Here is a 20,322-nt window from a genome sequence, read left to right as displayed (position 1 = left end):
TGGGGGTTCAAATGCCAGCCACATCATTTATAATGGGATGACTTTGGGCAAGTCATTCAACCTCTCTAAACTTCTGTTTCCTTAGCTATAATCTGTACCTACGTCATAGGGCTACAGTCAGATAATTAATGAAATAGTCTTTGTAAGCCATCTGACTCAGAGTGAGGGCCCATAGATGTCAGTGATTGTTCTTTTTGTAACTATTACTGTTTATTTATTTTATAAATATTTATTGGATGCATAGTCTGTGCCAGGCCCTTTACCTATGTTCTTATTGAATCCTCAGAATGGCCTGGTAAAGAGGATAGGGTCTCTCACAGTTGGGGAAACTGAGTCAGATGGAGCACCTTGCCACATGGTTGAATGACAGAGCCTCAGCTCTAATCTAGGTTTGTGTGGTGGGCACCAAAACATGTTTTCATTACTTCAACACACTTTTTTTGGGAAATAAAATTCACATAACAAAACTCACCATTTTAACTATTTTGAAGTGTACAATTTAGTGCTTTTTAATTGGGTTGTTTGTCTTTTTGTTTTTTGAGTTGGAAGAGAGTTTTAAATATACATATATGTATATACATATATATATATATTCTGAATATTAACCCTTTGTCAGATATAGGACTTGTCATTATTTTCTCCCATTTCATGGGTTGTCTTCACTTTCTTGATGGTGTACTTCGACGCACAGAAGTTTTTAATTTTGATGAAGTTCGATGTATCTATATTTTTCTTTTGTTGCTTGTGCTTTTGGTGACATATTTAAGAAACTGTTGCCTAGCAGCGCCTGGGTGGCCCAGTTGGTTAAGCTTCTGACTTCGGCTCAGGTCATGATCCCGGGGTCCTGGGATCAAGCCCTGCATCCAGCTCCCTGCTTAATGGGGAGTCTGACTCATGCATGCCTGTGCTCTCTCTTTCTCAAATAAATAAAATCTTTAAAAAAAAAAAAAGGGGGCGCCTGGGTGGCTCAGTTGTTAAGCACCTGCCTTCGGCTCAGATCATGATCCCACGGTCCTGGGATCGAGCCCCGTGTTGGGCTCCCTGCTCAGTGGGAAGCCTGTTTCTCCCTCTCCCACTCCCCCTGCCTGTGTTCCTTCTCTCGCTGTCTCTCTCTCTCTGTCAAATAAATAAATAAATAAATAAATAAATAAATAAATAAATCTTAAAATAAATGAATGAATGAATGAATGAATGAATGAATAAATAAATAAGAGGAGCGCCCGGGTGGCTTAGTCGGTTAAGTGGCTGCCTTCGGCTCGGGTTGTGTTCCCAGGGTTCTGGGATCGAGTCCCACATCGGACTCCCTGCTCAATGGGGAGTCTGCTTCTCCCTCTCCCTCTGCCCCTGCCCCTACTTGTTTGCTCACTCTCTCTCTTTCTCTCTCTTAAATAAATAAATAAAATCTTAAAAAAAAAGGGAACTGTTGCCTAATTAAAGGTCATAAAGGTTTATACCTACATCTCCTTCTAAGAGTTTTATAGTTTTAGCTCTTATATTTATTTTTTCTTTTTTTTTAAGATTTTATTTATTTATTTGAGAGAGAGAGAGAGAGAGCAGAAGCAGGGGAAGCGGCAGAGGGAGGGAAAGAAGCACACTCCCTGTTGAGCAGGGAGCCTGATGAAGGACTCGATCCCAGGACCCTGGGACCATGACCCAAGCTGAAGGCAGATGCTTAACTGACCGAGTCACCCAGGCGCCCCTAGCTCTTACTTAGATCTTTGATCCATTTTGAGTCAATTTTTTTATATATATATGATGTGAGGTAGGGGTACGCATTCATTCTTTTGCATTTGAATATCCAGTTATCCCAGCACTATTTGTTGAAAAGACTATTCTTTCCCCATTGACTGGTCTTGGCATCCTCATTGAAAATCAACTAACCATAGATATATTGGCTTATTCCTGAACTTTCAATTCTATTCCATTGATTTATATGTCTGTTCTTATGCCAGTACCACAGTATTTTGATTACTGTTGCTTTATAATAAGTTTTGAAATTGGAAAGTGTGAGTCCTCCAACTTTGTTTTGGTTATGCAGGACCCCCTTGCAGTTCCATGTGAATTTTAGAATCAGCTCATCCATTTTCTGCAAAAAAAGCAGTTCAGATTTTGATAGGGATTGTATTGAATCTAGATAAATTTGGAGTGTTGCCACCTTAACAGTAGTAAGTCTTCTAATCCATGAACATGGGATGTGTTTCCATTTATTTAGGTCTTCTTTCATTTCTTTCAACAAAGTATTGTACTTTTCGGTGTACAAGACTTGCATTTCCTTGGCTAAATTTATTTCTAAGTATTTTATTCTTCTTGATGTTATTGTAAATGGAATTGTTTTTTTTTTAATCTCATTTTCAGATTATTCTCTGCTAATGTATAGAAATACAACGGATTTTTTTTTTTAAGATTTTTTTTTTTATTCATTTGAGACACAGAGATACAGAGAGAGAGAGAACATGAGCAGGGGGAGAGGCAGAGGGAGAAGGAGAAGCAGGCTCCCTGCTGAGCCAGGAGCCCAATGCGGGGCTCAATCCCAGGACCCTGGGATCATGACCTGAGCTGAAGGCAGACACTTACCATCTGAGCCACCCAGGTGCCCCTACAACGGATTTTTTAAAAGATTTATTTATTTACCCTAGAGAGAGAGAGAGCATGGGGGGAGGCAGAGAGAGAGGGAGAAAGAAACTTTTGCAGACTTCTGGAGCCGATGCAGGGCTCAATCCCAGCACCCTGAGATCAGCACCTGAGCCAAAAACAAGACTCCTATGCTTAACTGACTGCACCACCCAGGGGTCCCTCCCCTTTTTTTTTTGAGAAAGAGAGAGAAAGCGTGCAAGTGGGGGGAGGGGGGAGGGGCAGAGGGAGAGAGAGAGAGAGAATCCTAAGCCCGTGAGAAGACCGAGCCTGATGTGGGACTTGATCGCACAACCCCGAGATCATGACCTGAGCATTTGGTGCCCCAAATATACAACTGATTTTTGTGTGTTGATCTTGTATCCCACAACTTTGCCAAATTCGCTTTTAGCTCTAAGAGTTTTTTGCGGATTCTTTTAGGTTTTCTTTTTTAAGATTTTTATTTATTTATTTTGAGAGAGAGAGAGAGAACGAGCAGGAGGAGGGGCAGGGGGAGAGGGAGAAGCAGGCTCTCCAATGAGCAGGGAGCCCCACGTCGGGACTCTGGGATCATGACCTGAGCCGAAGGCAGACACTTAACCAACTGAGCCACCGAGGCACCCTCTTTTAGGTTTTCTATATAGAAGAGCATGTCATCTGCAAACAGAAATAGTTTTACTTCTTTTTTGATCTGGATGTCTTTTATTTCTTTTTTCACTTAATTGCCCTGGCTAGAATCTCCAGTACAATGTCAAATAGTGAGGAGAGCAGCCATCCTTGCTTGTTCCTGATTTTAGGGGCAAGGCTCAGTCTTTCGCCATTAAGTGTGATGTTAGCTGTGGGGTTTTTTTTTTTTTAAGATAGAGACACAGCGAGAGAGGGAACACAAGCAGGGGGAGTGGGAGAGAGAGAAGCAGGCTTTCCGCTGAGCAGAGAGCACGACACGGGGCTCGATCCCAGGACCCTGGGATCATGACCCGAGCTGAAGGCAGACGCTCAATGACTGAGCCACCCAGGTGCCCCAGCTGTGGGTTTTTTCATAGATGTTCTTTATCAGATTGAGCAGTTCTTTTCTATTCCTAGTTTGTTGAGTGTTTTTATTAGGAAGGGGATATTGGATGTACTTGTTTTTTACAGTTAAAAATCAGCAAATCCTCTATTTGATTTGGTATAATTACATGAGACCAAGTTTCATAAGAATTTTTTTATTCATAATTTGAAACCTATTATAAGTTTTATTAACTCAATTTTCTTTGTTTTTTTTTTTTTTAAGATTTCATTTATTTATTTGACAGAGAGAGACATAGCGAGAGAGGGAACACAAGCAGGGGGAGTGGGAGAGGGAGAAGCAGGCTTCCCCGCGGAGCAGGGAGCCCGATGTGGGGCTCGATCCCAGGGTCCTGGGATCACGACCTGAGCCGAAGGCAGATGCTTAACGACTGAGCCACCCAGGCGCCCCTAACTCAATTTTTCTTGATGACATTTTATTTATTTATTTATTTATTATTATTATTTTTAAAGATTTTATTTATTCATTTGACAGAGAGAGACACAGCGAGAGCGGGAACACAAGCAGGGGGAGTGGGAGAGGGGGAAGCAGGCTTCCCGCAGAATGAGGAGCCCGATGCGGGGCTCGATCCCAGGACCCTGGGACCATGACCTGAGCCGAAGGCAGACGCTTAACGACTGAGCCACCGAGGCGCCCCTCTTGATGACATTTTTAAGGAAGGTTACAAATAAATATATGTTTGAGAGTCTTTAACCATGTGACCTTGGGCAATTTCTATTCTCTGGGCCTCAATTTCTTCAACGGTAAGATGAAGATTGTATAGTAATGCTTATTTCTTAGGGCTTTGGTGATTGGAGATAAGATGAGATTTTGTTTGTGAAAGTATTTTGCAAACAAAAACTGTATGCTTCTGTTGCTGTTTTTACCAGAGAAGTTTTAAAAATTGCAATATAACATTTATTTAGTAAAGTATATAAAGTATGTAAAGGGCAGTGGTCTTAATTATGAAGACAGGTAAATTTGTATACACCCACATAAATACCACTAGATCTTGATATAGAACCTGTCCAGCACCCCATAAAGATCATTTTGCTTGGTCTATACCACCCCTGAAGATAACCACTATTCTTTTTTTAATGTTTATTTATTTAAGTAATCTCTACACCCAGCGTGGAGCTTGAACTCACAACCCAGAGATCAAGAGTCACATGTTCTTCCCACTGAGCCAGCCAGGTGCCCTGGTAACCACTATTCTAACACCTATCACCATAGATTAGTTTTGCCTGTTTTCGAACTCTGTATAAATGGAATTATATAGGCTTGTGTCTGATTTCTTTCACTCAGCAGAATATCTAAAAATCTTCCAAGTTGTTGCATGTAATGATTGGTCATTCTTTTCACATAATTTTTAATGCTAGTCAGTCATGGCTTGAAAAGGCTGTGCATTTGCCCAAGAGACCAGAAAAATGAAGTCCAAGGAAATTCACGGCTCTCCTGTGTTGAATCAGCCCACCATATGAATTTCTACCAAGGCAGTTGGATTCTCAGCCAGGATCGCAGCTATCGTCGTGCCCTTATATCACCACTTCCTATCCCACACTCCAGACAGACATCACAAATAGATCTCAGCACATTTTTCAGGGAGTCCTGATGCAGCCTCAAAATTCTTCTCAATCCAGTAATCTGAGTAGCCTACACCAACTAATTGGGGTTGATACTCAAGATTAAATCTAAATGTTCTGTTATCATATCCCTAAGATGTTTTTCTGGGCTCTCAACGTTATGACATGAGGGATTCTGCTATCATCCTCAGTTTATCCCACAGCAGTATAAGACTGGTGGTGGTAAGGCCTCTAGTGTCTCCTGTTCATATATTCTTTGGGTCATGGCTCAAACCCAGCAAATCTTTTGCTACCTGTATGTCTGATTACAGCATGACTTAAATAAGAGGGGAGGAGGTGGATTGCTTAGATGTGGAGGAATTGCTGTACCCGTGAGGTGGCTTGATTGAAGTCTCCTTATTTATATTTTTTATTTTGATAAAAACATTGCAATACCTCAATTACAAAACAAGCACAAGTGTGACTTATGTTTCACAATTTATGCTGCTGTGAATCTTGACAGTTCTGGCATGTCTCTCACATTTGAAAAATGTCTTCCAACCTGGAAAGTTGGGTGAAATAAACTCTCCCATCCTCTGGGAATTGTTCCCTGTATATGCAGGCTGGGATTGTCATTGATTACAATAAGAACAACAACATCTGAGGCATGTTTTTATCTACATGTAGATCATAGTCTGAGGAGACAAGACTTGTATGTGATATAATAAAAAAAATTCAGTCAAGCTCTCATTTATTTGAAACTGTTCCCAAGCAACTTCACATATTTGGAAGGTCCAGGAAGGAATAAAAAAGGACTTTGAGAAGCTATGTTTTTCTTCATTGGAGAGCACTTCAGACCCTCAGTCAGAACTGGTTTACTCTTTGCTTTCATACAAGTCTAAGTGACAAGTAACAAGGCTTCCAAATAAAAGATTGGAAGCAGCAAATTAGAATGGTGGCTTGGGCCAAGTATTGGCTACTAGACACTGCCTTACTGTTAATGGATGGAGAAGTGATTCTTGACAGCAAAGGACAAAGGAAAACAATAAAATGTGGCCCCACAACTACAGCGGTCTGTAAAATGCAGGGGCAAAAAACTCTTCAATGCTTCTACTACTTTGGAAGTTTTGGGTCTCCTCCTAGTTTAATTATTATTGCGTATAACGAGGACCAAGATAAGGAATAAATTTTTGAGCACCTACAGTGCTAGGCCATGCTCAGTAAGCATTTTACATTACCTGTCTCACATAAGCTTGGAGGCGGTCTTGTTATTATCATCTCCAGGGAGGCACACAGAGTAGGGGAAGTAACTTGGCCAAGTAAGTCATAAAGATGCACTTTGAGCCCTTGCACTCCAGTGCCAAGGCTGTTAGCTTCTACTAGGTTTCGAAGAACCTGTTAGGCGAATAAAGAGTAGAAAGGCATTCTAGGTAGAGGGTACAAAATATGGAAAGCCAGGGCTAGTCAAGCTAGTCAGTCACTCAGTTTCTCCGAGTCTTGGTTACTCACCTACAAAATAGGAACAGTATTATAGGTTTATAGGTTCATAGTCTTGTGAGAATTAAATGGGATAATGCGTGTAAAGCACTTTGTACAGTACCTGGATCATAGAATGTGCATAACGCTAATTAATGTTTTAAAAAATACTGTTACTTCTCTGCCTGTCCTTCTACCCCTACAGGACGGGTTCTAAGGAGACTACATTTCCCAGCATGCCACCTCGCCCTTTGACTCTAGCTAGACCAAAAAGACGCGCCGACGAGAGCTTCAAGCCGGAAGACTATAGTCTCCCGGCGTGCAGTGCGCCTCCTTCCATTAGATTTGAGGCACGGCTGGCGCGTTGCTCACCGGGAGTTGTAGTCAGCGACGTATTGCTCTGACGCCGGCCGGGCCGGGCGTGGGGGCCTGTGGGAGGTGGCGCGGCGGGGCCCAGCTGCGGGGCGGAGGCGGCGGAGAGGCCTGCGGAGGCAGGGAGCGGCGGGGCCGGGAGCGGGCGCTGGAGCCGAGCCGAGCCGAGCCGAAGTGGGCGGCGGAGGCCGGCGTGGCGAGCAGCCACCATGTCGGTGTTCGGGAAACTGTTCGGGGCAGGAGGGGGCAAGGCCGGCAAGGGCGGCCCGACCCCCCAGGATGCCATCCAGCGGCTGCGGGACACGGAGGAGATGCTAAGTAAGAAGCAGGAATTCCTGGAGACTAAGATCGAGCAGGAGCTGACCGCCGCCAAGAAGCACGGCACCAAAAACAAGCGCGGTGAGTCGGCCCGGTCCCCTCAGACTCTCCTTAAGCTCCCCGGGCCCGGACTCCACCTTCATCAGACACGCCCCAGGGTCTGCCCCGACCCTAGAACTCTCCCCGGTCAGACTCCCCTCAGGCCTTTCCGGACATCTCCCCGTCTGGCTCCCTTGAGTGTCTTTTGGGGCCTTGGACTCCTCCACCATCAGACTCGCATTCCTGCCTTTTCCCCTCAGGCTCTCCCCTCTCTGCCAGGCCCTTTCAGACCCTGGTTTCACTGCACTTCCCTCGGCCCTCCCTGGGAGTCCGTTCTCTTCCGCCTTCTCCTCTCTCAGGCCTGCCCTCACCCACCTTCGTGAAACTGCCGTCTTTTTCTTATTGGCTTGTTTCTGCCCCCCATCCTAACTCTTGTGTCCTTCCTTGTCCTACCCCTGCCTTCTCCTGACCCCTCTGTGGAGTCCATGAGCTGCCCCTGCCCTCTCCCCATCCCCCTGACTCAGAATTCTCCTTGAGAAGCCTTCTTGGTGGAGAGGAAAGGGGCCTGGGGGAGAGGAGACCCCTGGTTCCGTCTCTGTTTACTTGCTGAGCGAACTTAACAAGTTGCTTTCCCTTTGAGGCCTCCTTTTCCACGTCCATCAGCGAGTGCCTTCCAGATTCGTGATTCACTGCTTGTTGCCTCATAGCCAGGTCTTATCAGAGTTTCTGGTAGCATAAGCCTTCACGGGTGACTCACGGCTTCCCCATCCCTCTGAACCAGAAATAGGGACTCCATTCCTCCATTGGCAGTGACTCCTTCCCAGTCCCCACTCCTGGGGGTCAGGGTGGGGATAGTGAACCTTGAGGCATGCTTAATATACTTCCTCTTGCTGTATGGCTTTCTGGGCAAGTGCTTTGTATTCTTAGGGTGAATGTGACAATGCTTTAATAACTGTAAAGCAGTTTAGAAGTATTTGATCCTATTGGTGTTACGACAGTATGAGAGTGAACCATAGAGTGACAGTGCCTCCCCCCAGAGAGGGAGGCAAAGGTGAGAGGAGTTGAGGAGCTGCACAAACAAGTATTTAATTTAGAAGTCTGCTAGTCATTAGCCACGTGACCTTGAGCTGGTTATTTTACCTCTTTAAAAGGAAGATCATGCATTTACAGTGCCCAGCACCTAGTAGAGGCTAAGTAGATGTTTTTTTCGTTCTAACAGAAGAACAAAATAGTCCATCCTGAGGATGCTCCTTTGCTGATAGTCAACAAATACTCTGGAAATTTTTTTCAGAGCTTCCACCCTTATGCAAGAGAAGATAGAAACAGGAAAATAAATGAAGATAATATTGTCTAGTGGTGGTGGGTGCTTAAAAAAAGAAGAAGACCTGATGGGGAGTGATGGAGTGGGTAAAGGGGTGACACTTTAGATAGAGTGGTCAGGAAAGGCCTCTTTTAAAAAGTCAAGTTTGAACTGAGCCTTGAGAAGGAACCAGCTCTGTAAAAAGCTAGAGGAGGAGCCTTCCACGCAAGGGAAAACAGCATAGGAAAAGGCCCGGAGGTTGGCCTGTTCTAAGAAACAGAAGACCTCTGTACCTGGAACGTAGCAACCGAAAGGGAAAATGGTATGAAATAGGGTGAGGAGGGGCGCCTGGGTGGCTCAGTCGTTAAGCGTCTGCCTTCGGCTCAGGTCATGGTCCCAGGGTCCTGGGATCGAGCCGCACGTCGGGCTCCCCGCTCGGCGGGAAGCCTGCTTCCCCCTCTCCCACTCCCCCTGCTTGTGTTCCCTCTCTCACTGTGTCTCTCTGTCAAATAAATAAATAAAATCTTAAAAAAAAAAAAAAAAAAGAAATAGGGTGAGGAGTGGACCTTGGACTTCCTGGTAGAGTTTGGATTTTATTTCAAGTGGATAGAAAGATGTTGGAGGGTGTTATCCAGGAGTGTGTCCTTATCATTGATAGAGTTTAAAAACACCATCTGGCTGCTCTTTGGAAAGTAGACAGGTGTGGGATGAGAGTGGGAGCAAGGAGACATGAGGTAGTTGCTGTCATCCATTTGTGGCCTGGACTCCAGTTATAGATAGCCCTGGAGGTAGAGAGTAGGGTTAGATTTTGCTGCCTCTAGCTTTTTTTCTTTGATGACTCTCCCTGGGTCAGGATCCTCTATTGTTCATTAGTCATTGTTTTTACCAGTCTGCATTTTGGAATGCTTTGCCCATTGCAGGGTGGTGGGGGAGGAAGGTATCACTTTACCTCATCTCTCATCTGAGAGGGCAGTTCTTCTGAGGTCTTTTGGTCTGGAGCTGGTTTAGTTTTTGCAGTTTTAGAGGTGATTGGATTTGCTTTCAAGAGGCTTGGAGAGAGGGTACCAGCAGGCAGTGGAGGACCAATCTTAGTTGTAATAATTTTGCTGAAAGCAGCGCGTCTTCTTGAGTTTGCATGAGAGTTCAGGAGCTACTATAAGCTTGCCCTTCTTTTTAGCATGTTCTGGGGGAAAGGTCTTACCTGCTTATTGGGATAGAGCTGTGAGGTATTAACACCACCACATGCCATTCATTTAGTCACTTATTAACTTGCTACTGAGGCAGGAACTGGAGAATCAGATTAAAATACACTGTGCTTGCCTTCCAGGAACTCAGGATTGGTAGTGGGTGTGTTTTTGTTGTAGTTTTTGTGTGTATGTGTGTGAAAGAGAGAGTGAGAGAGAGGAGGAGGGGGGGGGAGGGGAACATACCAGTCACTGCTGAAATGTATGTACATGGGTCTGAGGCTGCATAGGAGGAGGTTCCTGTCTGGAAGGGAAAGGGCAAGGGATGCTTCACAGAGGAGGGAGGGTCAGCAAAGAGTTTGGGGAGCAGTGAGGGTGTTCGTGGGGTGAGACAGCAGAGAAATAATATTGCAGAGTGTCCTGTAGCCTCAGGCCTCAACCTGGAAATGCTGAGGAGCCACTGGCTGTCTTAAAGCAGAAGAAACGGATCAGCTTGGATTTCCAAAGAGCACACCAGCAACAGAATAAAAGTAAGGAGTATAGACCAATCAGGAAGGGGCTGGAGGCAGGAATCCATTAAGACATAAGGATAGACTCTCATAGACATGATTTGAGCCATAGATTTATCACTTACTAGCTGGTGCCTTGGGGCTGGTTACTGCACCTCATATTCCTCCTCCGTGAATAGGGGTACTAGTATCTCTTATTGGGTTAAATTGTGTTATGTATGCAAAGCTCTTAGCACAGTGCCTGCCATATGGTAAGCAATCAATAAATGCTTGCCATTATCATTATTATAAGGAGACTTGTAATTATTCAGGTGGAAACAAAGGGCCTAGAATAGAATCATGGAAAACTAGATGAGAAGTAATACAGTCAGACTTTTCTGGAGGAGAATCAAAAGAAGCTTGGTGATTTATGGGACTTGTGGGTAGGATGAAGGAGGGAGGAGTTGAGGACAATTCCCAAGTTGGACAACTGGGTGGATGATGATGTCATTAACCAAGTTAAACCCAGAGGAGGAGCAGTACCTCATAACTGTGTTGTCGTTTGAGGTTTGTAAAACTTTTTTCATGAGTCTCAGAGCATCCACTGAAACTGTGAGCTCCTCCAGGTAGGATGTGATGGTTATGTTCATCACTGTGTCCCCTAGCATAGTGCCTGACATATGGTTATGGTTTAGTAAATATTTATTAAATGAATGGAAACCATCTTTTGAGCATATTTTGTTATTCCCATTGTACAGAGAAAAAAATGAGGCTCAAGAGAGGATGTAACTTGACTCAGAGACCAGTTCTTCTGGTGGCTATGGGTATCTTGTGTTCTGTGTACTCCCATGATGGCTGAAGGCATCATCATTACCTTTGTCATCACCCATCTCATTAAACACTCACTTGTGCAAGGTGTGGTGCTGAGTTGGGGGGAAAGAAGTGAGATAGGACCACGCCCTGCCCTCTTGCCCTGCCACGCCACGCCCTTGTGGTGTGTACATTGGAAAGATGATAAATTGTCCTTTAAAACAAATCTCTGAAGCTCAAGTAGATTATTGCAGGGTGCAAGTGCGTTCCAGGAAGTGGTTTTAGTTAGGGTCCTGGAGCAAAATTTGGATTGGGTATTTTTTCCAAATTCCTTTTCCCTTTCTTTAGTCATGTATTCATTCTTAAGCATATAGCATGCTCTTGAACTGTGTCCCAGGCCCCATGCTCAGTGCTGGAAATATAGAGAAAACAAACATGGTCCCTGCCATTCAAGGGACTTAAATATCGTCACTTTCCTTTTCTATAAAGTAGAAATAATATTTATCTCACATTACTATGGTGAGGATTAGCTAAGAGAATATATGAAAGTGTGACACATTGTGGATATGAAAGTATACTTTTCTTTCCTTTTCTGATAAAGTTATTGCTGCTCAAATTTCTTTGGTTTGATTGTCAAAATGGAAAAGTTCTTTCACTGAGAACTGGATGGAAACCAGTCTAGGTGAATTGACAAAAGTCACTCAAACTTAGGTCTTTTTTGGTACCTTTCTACAGTGCCCTGTTAGTTTTCTCTAAGACAGATGGTCAAATATCAAAGATTTTTTTCTTCTTCAGGTGTTGTAACGAGTTATGAAATATCTACCTAAGTGATTCAGATTTCCTTTTTTTCCTGTTTAATAAAGATGAAAACAGTTTGTAGAAAGGGTCATATTTTAGTTTAACAAGAGAACTGTATGAGATTGGGAAATGGGTATGAGACTGGTATCTCAAACACCCTATACCGATACATTTCTGTTGGATTTATGGACGCAAATCAGTTCATTTACAGTTTAATTTAGGTTCAGCGGAAAATGTCTGATGGATGCAGAGAGGCTATGTGCTCACAGGAAATACATCTTCGTTAAGTCCTGTTCATTGCTGGAGCCAGGGTGGCTCTCTCATGTCATGTTTAATAAAATTGCTTTGAAATGTTAGCATGTGGGAAGACATCTTAATAAGTTATATTTATAATCAGTGTGGCCTTTTGGTTCTCTGGACTCAGGGTATCAGGTTGAAAAGTACAGCATCTTGGGGCACCTGGGTGGCTCAGTTGGTTAAGCGTTTGCCTTGGGCTCAGGTCATGATCCTGCGAACCCTGCTCAGCAGGGAGTCTGCCCTTCCCCCTGCTCTCTCTCTCTCTCTCTCAAATAAATAAATAAAATCTTAAAAGAAAAGAAAAAAGAAGAGTACAGTATCGTAGTGGTGCATGTGTCAGCAGGATCTCCTCTTCCAGAGGCCCTGGGATGGAAAACCCAAAACCCACCCAGGGAACTAAGCAGTGGGAATTTCCCTTAGTGATGCTTAAGTTTCTTGTGTGAAGAAACGGTTGGCCAGATTGGGTTTGGTTTACTTTTTACGACAGATGGAGTGTCAGAGAGGCCTCATGTGTTGGCTCTCCAAACATGCTGGTGCCTTTGATTCAAACAACAAAATCTTTTTTGCCCCATTTGGCAGGGAGATTAAATATTTTTAAGTGTCTGCCAGTAGGTTTATAATGTGGCTTGAAATTCAAGATAGATTTTGTTTGGAAGTTGAGCTAAATGTGAGGACCTTTGAGCCTGGACTATTTTGCTCAGGGAAATTTAGTGTTGTCCCTGATTGGGTTTGTGTGCAAAGAGCAAGGTCTTGGAAAACAGCCTGTGAAGATGTGTGCAAGCCCTACATCCCTGAGGCAGAAAGCCAGGACCTGATTTGTTTTCAGTGGTCCAGAGCCCTGAGGTGGAGCCAGGGCCTGCTGGGAGAAGGGAAGCTCTCCGGGTCTTGAGGAATTCCTTTGGGTAGGAAAGGTTTATGAAAACTTGGTTCTCTTGCCCAGAATTGTTTTGTCCTGTGCTGTTGTCTTTAAAAGAGTGAGAGAGAGGATATTCAAAAACAACTTTAGATTGGTCATTTTGAGGATAGATGGTATATTTAGAAGGAAAATTTGAACTTAGCAACAGGAAATAAGAACAGACCTAGTTGGATATAATCTGGCCTGGTTTTAAGGTGTTTGGCTCAAACGAGCAGATGTTTTTTGAGTTCATTCTAGGAGGAAAGCGGCGTGATGGTTTAGGCAAAAGATTTCTCAGTTTGAATGCTGACTTCACCACTCACCAGCAGTACCTTGGCAGTTACTTATCCTCTCTGAGTCTCAATGTCCCCATCTATAAAAAGGGAAAAATAATACTTAGGGTTCTTGGGAGGATCTGGAATAAGTTGATATATGTAAAGTGCCTAGCAGAGTGCCTGGAACATAGAAGAGATATAAATGTGCCCTTGGTTTCCCAGGTATAGTTTTAGGCACAATAAGGGATATAAAGATGGATGAGACATTACTTTCTTCCTACAGGAGCTCACAATTCAGTGAAGAAGACTCATACAGTTACAAGTAACTGATAAAAGGCAAATCATGGTAAATGTACAAATGAAGTATTAGAGGAAAATACAGCTGGAATAGATTAATTCGTCCCTGAGGGTTGGGCACAATAAGGGATATAAAGATGGWTGAGACATTACTTTCTTCCTACAAAGCTCACAATTCAGTGAGGAAGACTCATACAGGTACAAGTAACTGATAAAAGGCAAATCATGGTAAATGTACAAATGAAGTATTAGAGGAAAATACAGCAGGAATAGATTAATTCATCTCTGAGGGTTGGCAGGTTCATTTCACCCAGCCACCCATCCAATGCCCAAATTCCCTTTGCAGTATTCCTGCCAAGCGATTAACCTTTGATTGAACCTCTTTGCTGACAGGATTTGTATTAGCTGTTCTATCCTCCCATACTACAGCATCGTCTGTCTTTGGATAGCTCTGACTATAAAACCACTTTTTTTCTTTGGAATGATCTTTCTTCCTGTAGTGCCTACTTCTAACAGGTTGAGGTGGTAGCTCCGTAGGGAAACAGTTTGGGCTCGTGGAAAGAATGTGGGATCTGGAGTTAGAAGGCTTGGGGCAGATCCTCGCTCTGACAGTAGAGGATTGTGAACAGTGTTTCTTCCATCAGGAAAGCTAACTGCTAATGCTGTCTTTTGGGGCCAAAGAGAACAGGTCTAATCCTCCTTCAACAAGACATACCGGGGAAGATGGTACTTAATGTTTCAAGCCTGCACTTCTCTGGGACAGATCTCTGTTCCATTGACTGTTTGTTGCTAGGCGTTTCTCTTCTTTCCTTGTTACCCTCCTCTGAATGTGCTCCTTTTTATCAGTGTTGCCTTTAAGTTGTGGAGTGGGCAAAGCTGAATCTCTGAATATTCCAGCCAAGGTCTGAGCAACATAGCCCGGAGTATGCAGGGCTAGCCATTTGTCTAGGAATTAATTTGGTTCTATGTACTGAATGGCCCTGATAATTCCCGTATCACTGAGACTTGGTGTTTTGTTTTGTTTTGTTTTTTAAGCAGATTTTGCTTTCCAGTGCCCTTTCGTTAATAAAGGAATGAGCATCTAGTAACTAGTGAAAGTTTGGCCTTTAAGGGGCCTTAGCTGAAGGATTGAATGATTTAAGTTCTTAATAAAAGCATCTGGCTGGCTTGATTCTCCCTTAGCTGGTATTTCTAGTTCTACCTCCTCCCTCTTCCATACAGGCCAAAGCTGGCTGGAGGGTTATTTGAGGAATGCAGGAAAACTATACATCTTTGTGGTCATGGCTCAAAAGGTTAATTGTATGGTATATTGGAAAAGGTGATGGGCTTAGGATCAGAAGACCTGCACTCATATTCCACCTCTGCTGCTTGCTAGCTTTGTGATCTGCAGCAAATCTCCTTATATCTCTGAGCATCAGCTTCTTCAGCTGCAATAACAGTACATAGTATTTACTTTATAACTTTGCTACTCAGTGTGCAGTCTATGGAAACATTTGGGAAAGTGTTAGAAATACAGATTATCAGGCCCTACCAGCCCTACAGAAGCAGAACCTCCATATTTATGAGATCCTTAGGTAGTTTGTATGCACATTAAAGTTTGAGAGACATCTCTCTGTAGTTATTGTGGAGATTAAATGAGAATAGTGGGCATTTTCATATGCCCATGCCAGTCAATATTCATTCCTCACAAGGAGACAGTCAGGGATGCTGTCTCCTTGGTCAGTTTGCTCACTTCTTTGGCTGCTCAGAGATTGAACTCTTATCCAGCTCAATTTTTTCACATACCTTCAGCTACCTCCAAAGCCAGTGAGGTCACAGAGTGTGATGGTTCAGTAGAATCTGCCTCCCCTCCCTTTGAAAAACTTGAAGCACTTTTTCTGCTGATGGGGTAATGGCCTTCTCCATGAAAGACGTCCGTCATCTGGGTAATTGACACGTATTCAGTCAAGCTGTCGGTCACAAGGACCCACCGGCAACCCTGGTGATAAGTTAGGGGCAGTTCCCATCCTTAGTAAGCACTGCTGCCTAGTTGGGGGACCAGTTGGTAAAGAAAGCATTTCTACCCAGTAAGGCTTGTGTAGAGTGCCATAAGAACCCCAAAGAGGGATTAACTCCACCTGGGGGCTGGGGGGTGGCTAGAAAATGAATTTTTTGAAGTCTTACTTTTTTTTTTTACCTTAAATGATTTTTCAGTGAGTTCTGATTTCTTGGTTCAGTGGCTTTGTGGCTGTTTCCTCTTCTGTTTATATGGCATTGGTAGTGTTCTAATCCACCAGTTTTCTGCATCAGGAGGGACAGATGTTCTCTGAGAGCTTGGCGTGTTAGGAGCAATCTGAGATGCCATGTGGATTTCCAGGCAGTGAAAAAGACACAGCCTGGCCCAGTGGATCCTACAGTTTAACAGATCTGAGGCTCTTTCAGAGAAAAAGTTATCACAGCTACATAGCCCATACATTTTTTTTCATTGGAGTCTTACTACCATCCTAAGTGTTCCTTTCAGGAACTTACGGATAAAGTAAAACTTATGGATAAAGTAGAAAGTTCAAGGAGCTTCTCAGCCAGGAGAAAGGGAGTTATATGGGATGATGAAGTATAGATGATGGCAGAGGATCAGTGCAGGGAATTCCATCATCAACTTGCCCTGTTTGATTCTATAAAATGACATTTTTCTGGATTTGGGATGATAGTGAATCAAGCATCACGCTTCTCGGGGTGGTAGGCCTGGGACTTGGCACAACCTGCTGAGGAAAGTTTCCTCCCATTGAACAATCAGGGCAGTTGAGTTTGCTCAGAGCTGGAGACTACAAGTCCCAAAGTAAAAGTTGAGACATTCACCTAGTGTTTCCTGCTCAAGTGTGGGGCTTGTCAAATGATCCTGCTCTCAGAAGGCCCATACTCTTGGGGGGGGGGGGGCGTAAACTTAGGACAGGGATAATTACAGTGCAAAATTGGCTGTAAGTGCCACCCACAGGAGCACCCTAAATGGAGTGTAGTGGAGATTTGAAGAAGGGAGCAGTTCTCCAGTTTAGGGTTCTCAACAGAGAGATGACAATGTGATCTTTTGTGTTAGTCCTTTTTTATTTTATTTTATTTTATTTTTTTATTTTTATTTTATTTTTATTTTTATTTTTTTTTAAAGATTTTATTTATTTATTTGACACAGAGAGAGAGAGAGAGGAATCACAAGCAGGCAGAGTGGCAGGGAGCGGCAGAGGGAGAAGCAGGCCCCCCGCGGAGCAGGGAGCCCGATGTGGGACTCGATCCCAGGACCCTGGGATCGTGACCTGAGCCGAAGGCAGACGCTTAACGACTGAGCCACCCAGGCGCCCCAGTCCTTTTTTTTTTTAAAGATTTTATTTATTTATTTGACAGAGACACAGTGAGAGAGGGAACACAAGCAGGGGGAGCGGGAGAGGGAGAAGCAGGCTTCCCGCTGAGCAGGGGGCCCCATGTGGGGCTCGATCCCAGGACCCTGGGATCATGACCTGAGCCGCAGGCAGACGCTTAATGACTGAGCCACCCAGGCGCACCCTTTTGTGTTAGTCCTTAAAGGAGTAGGCAGCTAGAGCGTGGAGTGGGGTGGGTAGAGTGGGGTGGGGGTTGAATGTAGATACTCCTGTTTGGTATATGACACCACCTCAGGTCTAGAGTTACAACTGGAAACTGCAGAAGAACCTCTGTTTCATCTAGCTGTGTTGAGTATAGAGTAGTATATTTGAGAAAAGGAAACTAAGGCTTTTGAAATGGATTTGGATATTTTGTACTGTTTAGGGACCTTGATGTTGAAGTCCCAAATCTTTTTTGTCATAGTGCTGCATAGGTAGACATTGGCATTTCACTTCAGATGGTCCATTTTTTCTTACTTAATTTATTATTATTATTTTTTAAAGATTTTATTTATTTATTTAAGAGAGAGAATGAGATAGAGCATGAGAGCGGGGAGGGTCAGAGGGAGAAGCAGACTCCTTGCTGAGCAGGGAGCCCGATGCGGGACTCGATCCCGGGACTCCAGGATCATGACCTGAGCCGAAGGCAGTCGCTTAACCAACTGAGCCACCCAGGCGCCCTTTATTATTATTTTTTTTAGAGAGAGAGGCGCGTGTGTGTGGGGGGTGGGTAGAGTAGGGACAGGAGGAGAGGAGAGAGAGAATCCCAAGCAGGCTCCATGCTCAGATGGTCCATTTTAAAAGAAGGTAGCTAGAAGTTATCCAAATTGGAAAGGAAGGAGTAAAACCATCACTATTTGCAGATGACATGATACTATACATTGAAAACATTAAAGACTCCACCAAAAAACTCTCAGAGCTAATAAATGAATTTAGTAAAGTTGTGGGATACAAAATTAGCATGCAAAAATCTGTTGCATTTCTATTCACTAATAAGGAACTATCAGAAAGGGAAAACAAGAAAGCAGTCCCACTTACAATTGCAACAAAAAGAATAAAATAGCCCCAGTCATTGAGCCACCACTGAGGACTCAGCAGCATCCCTCTTGAGCCCTCCTGTTTCCCAATTCTCCGTCCCAGTACCCATCCCCCCAGCTTTTCCGCACTCCTCCTCCTGCAGGCCTTTTCCACCAAAGAAAGGAATCATGTCGAATTTCCACTCTCCAGAACCTCCACTCTTGTGACTCCTTTGCTGATGCAAGTAAGGGTGATGTTCTGTTTCCTGCTGACACTGAGGATTATATATATAAGAATTCAACAGAGAGGGGTGCCTTGGTGGCTCAGTCGGTTAAGCATCTGCCTTCAGCTCAGGTCATGATCTCAGGTCCTGGGATTGAGCCCTGCATCTGGGCTCCTTGCTCAGCGGGGAGTCTCCTTTTCCCTCTCTCTCTGCCCCTCCCCCCTGCTCCTGTGCACTCTCTCACGCTCTCTCTCTCACTCAAATAAATAAATCATAAAAAAAAAAAAAGAATTCAACAGAGAAATGGCAGGAAGACCCTTACTCTTGTCCAAGGGATTGCTGATGAGTACAATAAAAACTAGTGAAGGGTGTTTAAGAAGAAATTTGCCTGCAATGGTACTGTAATTGAGCATCCAGAATATGGAGAAGTAATTCACCTACAGGGTGACCAGTGTAAGAATATATACCAGTTCCTTCTTTGTAGAGATTGGACTGGCTAAACATGACCAGCTGAAGGTTCATGAGTTTTAAGTGCTTTTGGCTCACTGAAGCTTAAGTGAGGATTTCCATGCGATGAGTAGAATTTCCCTTCTGTCCCTTACCACAAGTTTAAAAACCTCATAGCTTATATAAGGTAACTATTTGGGGTCTGCTTTTAACTTGGACTAGTGTAACTCCTTTGTGCAATAAACTGAAAAGGCCAGGGGCACCTGGGTGGCTCAGTTGAGTGTCTGACTCTTGGGTTCAGCTCAGGTCATGATCTCCGGGTCCTGAGATCAAGCCCCACATTGGGCTCTACACTCAGTGCTCAGTGAGGAGTCTGCTTGAGATTCTCTCCTCCTTCTCTGCCTTCTCCTGCTCCCCCTCCCTTTAAAATAAATAAATAAATCTTTTTTTTTTTTTTTTTTTAGATTTTATTTATTTATTTGACAGAGACACAGCGAGAGAGGGAACACAAGCAGGGGGAGTGGGAGAAGGAGAAGCAGGCTTCCCACGGAGCAGGGAGCCCGATGCAGGGCTTGATCCCGAACCCTGGGATCATGACCTGAGCTGAAGGCAGACGCCTAACGACTGAGCCACCCAGGCGCCCCTAAAATAAATAAATAAATCTTAAAAAAAAAAAAAAAAAAAGAATAAAATACCTAGGAAAAAATTTAGCTAAGAAGGTGAAAGAACTGGGCGCCTGGGTGGCTCAGTTGGTTAAGCGACTGCCTTCAGCTCAGGTCGTGATCCTGGAGTCCCGGGATCGAGTCCCACATCGGGCTCCCCGCTCAGCGGCGGGGTCTGCTTCTCCCTCTGATCCTCTTCCCTCTCGTGCTCTCTGTCTCTCATTCTCTCTCTCTCAAATAAATAAGTAAAATCTTTAAAAGAAAAAAAAAAAAGAAGGTGAAAGAACCGTACACTGAAAACTGTAAGACATTGATGAAAGACATTGAAGAAGACACAAATAAATAGGAAGATATTTCTGCCTATGGATTGGAAGAATTAATATTGTGTAAATGTCCATATTACCCCAAACAATCTACAGATTCAATGCAATGGCATTTTTCTTTCTTTCTTTTTTTTTTTTCCACAGAACTAGAACAAATATAGAATTATTTGGAACCACAAAAGACTTGAATAACCAGAGCAATCTTGAGAAAGAACAAAGCCAGAGGCATCACACTTCCTGATTTCAAACTATACTACAAAGCTGTAGTGATGAAAACAGTGTGGTATTGGCATAAAAACAGACACATAGGGGCGCCTGGGTGGCTCAGTCGTTAAGCGTCTGCCTTCGGCTCAGGTCGTGATCCCAGGGTCCTGGGATCGAGCCCCGCATCGGGCTCCCTGCTCGGCAGGAAGCCTGCTTCTCCCTCTCCCACTCCCCCTGCTTGTGTTCCCTCTCTCGCTGTGTCTCTCTCTGTCAAATAAATAAATAAAATCT

General features: G+C 43.9%; 1 protein-coding gene across 1 annotated transcript in view; it reads left to right on the top strand.

The window, feature by feature from the left end:
* Nucleotides 1-7,168: 7,168 nt before the first annotated feature.
* CHMP4B (charged multivesicular body protein 4B) overlaps nt 7,169-20,322 on the top strand; it is a 52,790-nt gene continuing 39,636 nt past the window's right edge. Inside the window, exon 1 of the mRNA XM_032419546.1 lies at nt 7,169-7,467. Within this exon, the coding sequence (XP_032275437.1) occupies nt 7,278-7,467 (190 nt within the window). The 5' untranslated portion in view covers nt 7,169-7,277. The remainder of the gene's footprint in view (nt 7,468-20,322) is intronic.

The sequence above is a fragment of the Phoca vitulina genome, unplaced genomic scaffold (genome assembly GCF_004348235.1).
Source record: "Phoca vitulina isolate PV1807 unplaced genomic scaffold, GSC_HSeal_1.0 scaffold22, whole genome shotgun sequence".
In the NCBI taxonomy this organism is placed as follows: Eukaryota; Metazoa; Chordata; class Mammalia; order Carnivora; family Phocidae; genus Phoca; species Phoca vitulina.
The sequence above is the reverse complement of the archived record's forward strand: the minus strand, read 5'-3'. Positions and strand labels throughout refer to the sequence as shown.